General features: G+C 32.1%; 2 protein-coding genes across 2 annotated transcripts; one reads left to right on the forward strand and one right to left on the reverse strand.

The window, feature by feature from the left end:
* Positions 1–2,333: 2,333 nt before the first annotated feature.
* LOC143143883 (uncharacterized) lies at positions 2,334–7,481 on the forward strand. The gene is made up of 2 exons (XM_076305735.1): positions 2,334–2,766; positions 3,784–7,481. The coding sequence occupies exons 1-2, from the start codon at positions 2,683–2,685 to the stop codon at positions 4,276–4,278; spliced, it is 579 nt and encodes a 192-aa protein (XP_076161850.1). The 5' UTR covers positions 2,334–2,682; the 3' UTR covers positions 4,279–7,481.
* Positions 5,251–8,397, reverse strand: LOC143143882 (cyclin-dependent kinase 3). Its single transcript, XM_076305734.1, has 5 exons — positions 8,068–8,397; positions 6,555–6,750; positions 6,207–6,479; positions 5,882–6,085; positions 5,251–5,795 (listed from the first exon to the last, which is right to left on the reverse strand). The coding sequence occupies exons 1-5, from the start codon at positions 8,181–8,183 to the stop codon at positions 5,685–5,687; spliced, it is 900 nt and encodes a 299-aa protein (XP_076161849.1). The 5' UTR covers positions 8,184–8,397; the 3' UTR covers positions 5,251–5,684.
* Between the last annotated feature and the right edge of the window lie 2,556 nt (positions 8,398–10,953).

Genomic DNA, 10,953 nt, shown 5'->3' on the forward strand with positions numbered 1-10,953 from the left:
ACGTAAAAGATATAAAAAATAAGAAACTTATACTACCACGCAGTGTCACGTCTGACACCTTTTACGCGTATTTCCAATAACCCATAACTGGAACACAATGCCTCAAACGCAATTTCATCGTTCATGATTTTTGCCTTATTTTAGCATGTAGAATCACTCCTTAAAATTCCAGACACTTGTTGCCAAATACCAATCCCCTAAATATTCAACATATCATGACAAAAAGATAACATGCTGTACACTGAGCAGTACCCCATGTTTCTGAAGTGTGATGACTTTATCTGTCTAGAAAATATTTCTATACTCTTTCAACGCCATGAATCGCTGCACTGTTGCCGCCTTCTATCCATACAACACTCGTCTATCAGTTGCATACAGGTTTCTCGCAAGACGGTTATTTTGGAAAATAATTTAAAACGGTGCTGTTGACTCCGCGCTAGCCTCATTATAGCTTAAACGATTCCTCGGGAATCAGCAGAAGAGGTTGATCCTCGCAATCCCGAAGATAGACACGGTGCTTAGATCCAATCTGCTTAAACTGGCTGATGAGTTTAGATCACTGTGGGGACAATTGTTGCGCCGTATTGCAGAGTAAAGCTTCAGCTTGTTGAATGAGTTATAGTTAATCAACTCTGTCCATGCAGAGAGATCTAAAAAGGTTTCGTACCGACTAATGCAAAGATTGATCATTTCGAGCAAGGGTAAGCTATACACTAATTGTAAACGAAAGTCTAGGCACGGCTGAGGAACCTTATACCCCTATCACATTCTATGTATTAGAATTGCCCAATGTGCGGTCATTTTAGAAATCGATGGTTATTAAGTGAAGCAACGTTCTCACATGAGCAAGGCGCTAGTTGACTGATTAGGAATGGTACTGATGGTGCCACGAAAGTTTAATCATGATTCAAATGTTGTCAAAGAGGACGATTGAATATAGTAGGACAACACGGTTGAGTATTCTCCAATCGCTAGCAGTTGACAGAGTGCATAGTCCTTAGTGCACTTTGTATTACTGATTAGAATTTCGGCTTTCCGTGTGAGTTCTAGTTACTCTACTCGTGCACTGTCCTGCAGAGATAGAAAAGATTTAGAAAAACCTTACACCGATTAATGTATTGTATATTCATGAAGCTTGCAACCTGGTATCATATTGATAGCTCGTACTTTGTACAGACGATCTGATAAGGTGTCCCAATCTCACTCTTGTGAGATGCTTTTAAAGCAAAAATGGAGCTAAAAATACCAATACGACATGTAGATACATATATAAAGCTCGGCTTACGTAGATAAACTTATATATAGGTGTGACGTGAAGTTTCATTTTTTCGCATCTTGTCGCATTTTTTGCAATTTTTATTAATTGTCAAATACAGTCAATCATTGATTATAAAATACCATCGTGATCAATATTCAAAATCCAGACTATCAACCCTCTCGTCCAGGTTAAGGTCTCTAAAATCCTAACGTTCAGATCAAAGTCTCTACAATTTTGACATCCAGATCAAGATCTCTCGATCTCCATTCCAAAATGATCTTATAATATATTTAACGTCTCGTTATAAAGCAAAGAGAAAGCTTATCATTGCCAAGTGTCCATATTAGCAAACGAACTTCTCAAATATCGCTCGATTCGGGGCGCGTGCTTCCGTAAAAATGATTCCTATTGCAGGGGAAAAAATACCAATCTCGGCTTAAGAAAACTATGATTCCATAAGTAAAGGAAACGACGACTGTCGAGAATATTTGCCTAGTTGCACACTTTACAAAATCTGACTGTCCCAATACGACTCGCAATTTCTTTTTGGACTGACCTTCCTTTTCCCTTACAGTATCTGATTTCTTTGAATTTTCATATGAAATCTACCGCATAAAAATTTTGAGGCTATACTATTTGAGAATAAGTGAAAAAAAATTTGATTGTTTTCACTATTACTAGTAACTGTGTGCACTTACAAGTAAATATACTAGTAAATATAACACTTACGATTATACATGAAATTTAATTCAAACTAAATGAGACCAGAAACCTTTTACTTCGTTTTCAAAATTCTCAGATGATACGGTGATGTCATATCGAGAAGTGTTAAGTGAGGTCATTCCCCCTCGAAAAATTAATATGTACGTACATAAATTCACGAAATAATAAGTGTGCACATTGACTAATTTAAATATAAATATACTAATACAAAAATAGAAACCTAGCAATATTTGAGATAAAAATTATTGTTCCGAATGATACACATATAGCGTATAAATGCTCTAATAATACCATTTTAGCCATATGATATTATTTTTTAGATTCAAAATGTTATATAAAACAATAACTTTGATGTTACAAACAATATGAATATCGTTATATTCAATTCCACACTTCGAAATTTTATGCGATGATAACGAAAAAAATGCATCTTTTGTAATAATGTTCCATAAATATCTCGTTTAAAAAAAATGCTATTTCAATTAACGCTGCTCTATTGCACAATTTAACACAATTTTTTTCAATCAATAGTGAGTAGCATTTATAGCACATCAGGCGTAATTCGAGAGCACAAAAGTTTAATATTAGGATTCTTGCAAAGGCTACTACCAAAGTTCCAAAGAGAAACTGATCTTTTTTAACTTTAATCTCCTCAAATATTTGGTATATTTAATAAGTTTATCTCAGTTGCGTCGATTAATATGCACAGAGTGTACATCACCTTCACATATCACATGCGGTGGACACAGAAGCATCGCTATTATTCACCGCCTCTGCAAATCAAGGTCAGTCTGCACAGCAATCTTTAGATAAAACATAAGTAACACCTAATTTATAAGCATTCATTGCAAAATTAATGTAATATGCAAACCTGCAACAAGTAACCGAAACGAAATTAAAGAATAATTCTACATGTCAAAATAAGACAAAAATCAAGAATAACGAAATTTCGTTCGAAGCTGTTCGTTCGAATTATTAATTGCTACGAATGCACGTATAAGGTTTCAGAAATTATGGACTTGTACTACTGCCACCGCACAACTGTCGACTGTCTCACGATGAGAGCTATGACCAGCAATGGTAACTGTAAGGACTCACCCACCTCGTGTCGACATAACTCACATCACACGATACTCCTACAATTCTTTCCAAAATTATGTAAGAGATATAAATAGCATTTACTTTTATACCAGTATTGCACGATGTAAGTTATTACGTTGTCCACAAGGCAAGTGTTCTTGCAAATGACTACGACAATGCTGGTCACAGTGCTCACCATGAGACAGCTGGTGTCCATGTGTCGACAATAATAAAGTTCATAATGTCTGTTACCTTTTAAGCGTATTTCCTGCAATCAATAACTTAGACACAAAGCCTCAAAAACAATTTCATTATTATTGATTTTCGTTCTATTTTGGCATGTATAATCGAACTTTACAATTTCAAACACTCGTTAGTCAAACACCGTGTGTACTAATATTTTACTTAATAAAACAGACACGCTCCTCAATGCTGTAGTTAAAAATATTTGATGTTAACCTGTTATTACGTATCGACAATAAGTGAATAATACCAGTTCCCAAGTGATCGCGTAATAAATTTTATACGTTTATTCGGTATCCGTTAAATGTTGCATTCGAATAAAAGCAACACAAACATCAGTATTATTTGTTAGATCTCTTATAAAACTACTTAATAAGTTGTGAACGATTAAAATAAATGAAAGAATTTAATTTACGTAAACTGTTATTAAATAAAGTAACTGAAATATTCCAATCTAACAATCGATCTGTATTTTACAGATTAATAACACTGAAGAAGACAAGTGTTTTTCTCCAGAGCAGACTAAAGAAGATTTACCACAACCACCACCAACTACTCCAACAAAAACACAAAAGTTACCATCACCGTCGTCCATGGTGACTCCTAAAGCAATTAGGAATAGTTTCGCTAAATCTTCAGAAGCTGTAGAATCTAAAAGAAAATTATCAACTCACAAAATTGCAGAGACGGAAAGTGAAATGAACACAAATCAAAATTTGGAGAACAGTAAAAACGTTACAAATGACAAAGCAACAAAACCGTCTACACATCCTCTTAACAATTTTCAATTAAAGATCCCAGATAAATCTACTTCTCGTATACCCGGGAAGACATCTCCAACAAAATTACGACTTCCAAAACTAGCACCATCGCCCACTCCGCAAGAAACTACCCCAAGTTCTGATACTTATTCTAAAATCAGTTTGCCGAAATTGATAGAACCTTCCACGCAATCAACCCGTGTTGCGCATTAAATGAGTTTTCCATGTTATTGAAAGTTAAACGATCGATTATCTAAAATTAAAAAATTGAAACTTTCTCGAAACCTGAATACACTGTACAATACTACATAAACTTATCAATGCGATTATGTAGATACACATACTACTAAATTAAGAATTTTAAGTTCACTGAAGTGATGGATACGAAGACATTTTAAGTAATTATGCAAATAAAGTAACAGGGAAACAATCACAAATCAACTCCTTTTTTATTAAAATAATCTGAATTCAACCTTGAATCTTCTGTCATTGAGATGAACACTTAAAAAAGAATTAAAATATTTATGTTTCAGCTTATAATCAATTTATTTGAGATACGATTTTACAATAAATATGTTAAGAAATATATTAAGAAAAATTATTCATAAGAATCTGTTGCGGGATCAGGACCCTCCAGAACGAGAAAAGGATTCTGGAAAACGAAAGTAATAAAGGTCGACGGTGACGCAGTTGGGTAAAGTAGCTGAATCAGCAAACGCAAAACTTCAATAATCCCCAATTTGAAACTCCGCCACCCATGCCCTATATTGCCGTGACTCCTACTCCTCGTTGTCAGGCTATTCTTATTCGGAACAATTTGTCTATTTCTATTCACTGTTTTCCCACTTACCAGTTCCATATAATTTATGAAATACTCTTTGTACAGTCAATTTCAGATTAAACACGTTCAATTTTAATTGTTAACTTATGTCTGTATACATAAAATAACAAAGTATATTTCCGTTTATCGATAATATTTACTATACATACATTTAAAAAATACACATTTGGTGGTTACAATATAAAAATACTGAAAAACATTATTTCTAACTTCAACCTTCAAAATCAGTTATATATATATATATTTTCTCGATAATACGACAGTAATAATCACCGAAAATATAGAAGTTTCTAAAGTAATGTATTTGTAATAGAAATATGTATAAGTCACTCTTAATGTACATAGCAAAATATATCATCATTTCATTAAACATATTCAGTGTGTTGAAATAAGAAATACATTTTAACCCTTTATGGAAAACTAACGAAGCGGTGCTTACACCTAGTCAGAAAGTGTTCTGTAAAACCCATAAATTTTATTTTATTACAATAAAACTTCGTACACTTATAAAAGACAATATTGTTTATTTATTATAATATTACACTTTATAATTTTTGATGTTATAGTATTCAATGAAAGTTTCTCGTACAGAATAAACAAAAAACCAATGAGCGAGCCGGGTATAACTCGACTTGCGACCAGAGTGGTACAAAGTACTTTGCCGGACATAAATAAAATACTAGAAAAATACTAGATTTAAAATTATATTATTGGCAGTTTTATGCTGTTATGAGAAAGAACTATGAAATGTAGTAAATTAAGAGACAGTATATCTAGGTTAATTTTTCTTTGGCAGTGGTGGGGGAACTAATGTAACTCCAGTAAAATAAGGATGACTTAATGCTTTCTTTGCTGTTATTCTCTGATTGGGATCATAAGTCAAGAGTTTCTATTAAAACAAAAAATATTAAGAGTGACATAAATAAAAATGAATTCAATACATATTTGTTTACAACTATTAAACATGATTCTCACCAAAAGTAAATCTTTGGCATCAGAATTGAAGGAAGGCACAACTTCGTCTAAGCATTGAGGTTCCCACCTTGGAAAGATTGATGTGTAATCAGTTAGTTGTGACACTCCTGGCCACATGCTTTCATCAGGCGTACCTAATGTACGAAATATCCTAAAAAGCTGATCTATTTCCGAATCACCTGGGAACAATGCTCTTCTAGTTGCCTATGAGAATAATGTTACTATTTTCAAAAGTTAAAATTATACTTAAATAAACGATTTTGAAATATTAACAATTCATGCTTTATATGAAAGAAATATTTCATTGATATCAGTGTTATGATACCATCTCTGCAAATATACAACCAAGGCTCCAAACATCCACAGCAATAGAGTATAATTTAGTTCCTAATAATATCTCTGGTGCTCTATACCAAAGAGTTACTATTTCATGTGTATACATTCGAACAGGAATACCAAATGGTCTGGCTAATCCAAAATCTGCCAATTTTATATGACCCTCCTGATCTATCAACAGATTCTGTGGTTTTAGGTCTCTGTGCAAAATGCAATTGAGATGACAGAAAGAAATTGCTTTCAATAATTGATATAAATAACTCTGTAAAAATAAGAGACTTGTCTTTGAACAATGTATGTACCTACTTTCCATTCTGATTACATTTACAAGCAATACCTTTACAAGGGCCTGATCTAATCCTCCTCTAACAGTATCTAATAATTTTTTCAAATCTTGTTGCAAGAATTCAAAGACAAGGTAGAGATGTTTGTCACCATCTACCACATCCAACAGCTGAATAATATTTGGATGTGCAAGTTCTCTTAATAATGCTATTTCCCGAATAGCAGTGGATGGAACACCTTCACTTTCCCTGATGCAAATTAATATTACTTTATTACACACATGTATTATAATTCAATGACAAAATAGAATACAAAATTAAGTATAATATACTTTTAAACAAAAATGCATAATGCGAATATGTACATAGACATGACATTTTTTGTAGTTTAAAATTAAGTATTTATAAAATAAGAATGTATAATGTATAGATTTAATAATATAAACCTTATAATTGTATACCTTATAAAAGTAAAAACAAAGGTAACCAAATCAATTTCAATGTACACAAATGATAGACACATCTGGTTGGCTTTGTAATTAGTATAGGATTACGCATTACATTTAGTAAAAGTAAGTACTGTTGCAGAACAAATTTATAGAGAAAAATCCCACTGATAGCATTTTTAGGTATGATGAATTAATTAAAAGATATAAAATTAAAAACCAGGCGAGCACAACACAATGGGACAAGCTGAATAATGTGGTGCTACGAAAATTTAGTGTAACGTGGCCCCTGCAGATTCAGCTGACCCCACTGTGCAAATTAGCAGATGTGTTAGCAATGCATATAAGCAAAAGCTCAGCCAATATGATAATTTAATTGATAAATTATCCTTGACGGTTATTTATATGGTGAAAAACAAGAATAATTGGATAAAAATGCTTTGATAACCCTTAAAATGTGCAAATTGCTCTGATATTTATAAGGTGAATGGATTATTATTCAAGATAATATAATACCTTGGATACCTGAGAAACATATAATATATAATTTAACTATAATTTTTTAGTTTCTGTTATTTAATTTAGTAATTACCTTTAAAGATATATAAAATTTGAAACATCTGCAATATTGAGGAAGAAAAAAATAATATAATTTTTTGTTAGTAAAATGAAAAAGTTCTATAAGTTGAAATTAATAAACATTAAGTACACCTATGAAATATAATATATATGTATGTATAATACCACTCATTCATCAATCAATAAAATTTACTTTAAAAATTAATTAAAAATTACATTAGTACATATATAACAAGTGAAAATATTCGTCAGTCTTATATTTTGTTATATTTATATACATACATGTAAGAAAGACAGAATATTAATACAGATATACACCTTGTTTTGTTAAAAATATCAGTATCACAGGTTCTGTGTGCTTTTTATAATCTCAAATGCGCTGAAGCTTTGTCGGTTAAATTTTAATAACTTTAAATTGTTGTTATGGATGTGCGCTTATTATGTAGTTAATATGGAATATGCTCACGAACGATTCATTATCCGGTATAGGTATGCATCACAAGTAAAAGGATTTTACATATAAATATTATAAACGACGTACTTCTCGAGACGAATTTTCTTAAGTGCCACCAGCTTTCCAGTCAGTTTATCTTTCGCCTTATAAACCACCCCATAGGCCCCTTCCCCTATTTTTTCAATCTTAACGAAGTTGTCCATAACCTCAACGCCACCTTCGACGTTGTCGTTTCTATTTTGACACTCCGTCTTAGCTGCCAGTTTTTTTTATTGCCGTTTTGATATTTTTTGAAATTCTGTATTTAGAAACATCTACAAACAACACCGACGATTACTAAACAATGTTTTACGTGTCGTTTGATCAAAAATTTTTGTTTATCAACACCGAAAAACTACTTGACATGCGTGCTCCGTAGCAGCCATTTTTGTTAAGATGGTTTAGAATAATCGATTCGAGAAATCAATGGACTCGAACAACTAATCATCCTATTAACTAATTAGTAATGTAATAAGTGAATATACTGTGTAATAGACAATTGTCTCGTTGCTCTTTTAAGCGTCATTACATAGTTTATTAAAAACATTAATTATTATAAATATAGTCGTATATATTTTTTTCATTAATATACAGTTTTGATTTTACTCTAATTATTAAATTAGTTCAGCGTTATGCTGATCCAAAGTAAACTAGGAAACATTCATTTGTGCCGTTTAAAGGGAATACTAGCTGTCAAACGCATCCTCTTCATCCTAACAGGCTTACAGTTATCGCGCGGCTGAAACACTAGGTGCCGTTATTACAACAGCACGACATGGAAAAGCAGAATCGTTACTGATACGTCTCGGATCACTATAGAGATAAAAAAACACTACATTTGCGCGTAGCTAGTACGGGAAAGTTATTATTATCGTGATGTCGCACACCTTTTCTTATACACGCTAGCAACATTATCGATAAAGGAGTTTTCTCACTCTTTAAACAATGTAGTCACTAAATGAGAACGAATTTACCAAATTTCGTTGAGTCTCCGTCCAATTTTAAGTCTCGGAACATAGAACAAAATCGTTCGAAATCTGATCTCAAAACATTCGTAGTGCATTTTTCAATTTTCAATTTTCCTCTCTTTAAGCAGCTTTTATCATTTATTGTACTCGATTTCATTTGATTTTTCATTTAATCAATTTAATTTTTTTTCTATTTGAGTGTAGTTTAGTTCAGATTCAGTTACACGATAATACCAAGTCACTGTCGACCTGAATGGACGACAGCTCTGGATCTAAAAAACAGCTGACAAACTTCAAAGTGGTCAGTGAAACGGCTATTAATGTGACCTAAAAACTTTTCTATTTCGTGATGTTTTCCCGGATGAAAATAAACCCGAAACCACGTTATTTGGACTATTTTTAATTATTCGTAGTTGAAAGTTTTGCAGAAATGATTTAAATAAATTATAATTAATAATTGTCCGAATGAAATTCTACCCAAGTTCATTTTCATGGAAAAAAATTCACAAATTGATTAATATTGTTCCCAATGATATAATGAAAAATATAAAACGACCGATCCTTTCCCACGAAGGAACAAATTTTCAATTACCAAACGTGTAAACATGCTAGATTCTCACGTCCAACCTTTGTTTCTCTTAGTAAGGATAGATGAAAATTTTACGCTTTAAGTGAAAGCAAATAGCGATTTTTATATCGAATAAACAAACCAAGAGTAAACCTTCGCGTGTACAGGCCAATTTTAGACCGGAATTTTTTGTGCAGATCTTTGGAGTATACTATTTTCCAGAAATCGTTTAATTGTCATAAACTAGACCATTTCTAATGAACACTTCTGCTTCAAAAGTTTTATTTGTATTCTTTTTGTATTTTTTATCAAGCTAATATAGTTGGCCGGTTATCAATTTGACAATAAAAACAGCACGCGTTTCTTTAGCAATTGTTTTCTTAGAATCTACCGCTTGAATGTTTACACCATTGAATTTAAAGTATCGTTTTTTATTATATTAATATTTTTATATATTATGTTATAACAAACAAATTTTTTCTTCGAGTAGGTTACATTTAAATTTACAAAATTTAGGAGTGATTACGCATACAAGGCATAACTAAGGCTAGTTCAAAAGAGATCGTGTTCGGACTCTTTTTCAACCGGAAACCATCATCAATTGATTAATATTACTCTCATAAAAATACAAAGAAAAATATAAAAGATATTAATTCACATTAATACTGACTCACTGACACGATTGGCATACTTTCTTGAAGCTTCTATCGCGCAGGATTAAATTTTCTATAATCTACTGATACATGTACCTATGTACATTGGGTAAAAAAACTTTCTTAGGTGCACAAAATTCACAAAGAGAAGTATACATAATATGCGATGGCTGAGCATCTATAGTGGTGTGGCTAGATTTTTTTGATCGTGTATACGTGTCAAACTTACTCGTTATGCACTCATCGTCTTCTTCAAGCGACAGAAAACAAATTTACGACTAATCCTCGACTAAAAATATCTGCTAGTCCGATTTTTTGAACTTTAAAGGGGCATTACCGTAGTGGATTTTCGTACATTCATTATTAATTTTTTTCCAGTTATATTTCTATTTTTCTTTATTTTCTAAATCATATTTATGATTACTAGAAATGTTTTGAGACGTGTTAACGAGGAAAGTTACAGGCAAAGAAGAAGTGCACTGCCTCATTTAGTGTCAACAGTGGACTTACTAAGTTCTACAATTGAGAAAAGAATTTTCAAGTATTTAATATTTTACGATTATAAAAGTGAGACGAACTACAAAATGGTAGAGGTGTATTACAAAAGCGGAAAAATGTTTTATGATTTTTCACCCTTGACTATACTGTTATAATCTACCAAAAACAGTTAAGAATAAAGATGTCTTTAATCAGTGATAAATGAAAACTTTTCTAGTGACCTTTGTAATTATATTCAACTTCTACG

The sequence above is a fragment of the Ptiloglossa arizonensis genome, chromosome 2 (assembly GCF_051014685.1).
Source record: "Ptiloglossa arizonensis isolate GNS036 chromosome 2, iyPtiAriz1_principal, whole genome shotgun sequence".
Lineage (NCBI taxonomy): Eukaryota > Metazoa > Arthropoda > Insecta > Hymenoptera > Colletidae > Ptiloglossa > Ptiloglossa arizonensis.

Bases quoted from the DNA above. Each gene is read 5' to 3' on its own strand.
- LOC143143883 (XM_076305735.1), top strand. From the start codon at position 2,683: ATGCACAGAGTGTACATCACCTTCACATATCACATGCGGTGGACACAG. The intron at 2,767-3,783 runs GTCAGTCTGCAC...TGTATTTTACAG, and splicing joins CACCGCCTCTGCAAATCAAG to ATTAATAACACTGAAGAAGA.
- LOC143143882 (XM_076305734.1), bottom strand. From the start codon at position 8,183: ATGGACAACTTCGTTAAGATTGAAAAAATAGGGGAAGGGGCCTATGGG. The intron at 6,086-6,206 runs GTATCATAACAC...TTATTCTCATAG, and splicing joins GTTGTATATTTGCAGAGATG to GCAACTAGAAGAGCATTGTT. The intron at 5,796-5,881 runs GTGAGAATCATG...TTGTTTTAATAG, and splicing joins ATGCCAAAGATTTACTTTTG to AAACTCTTGACTTATGATCC.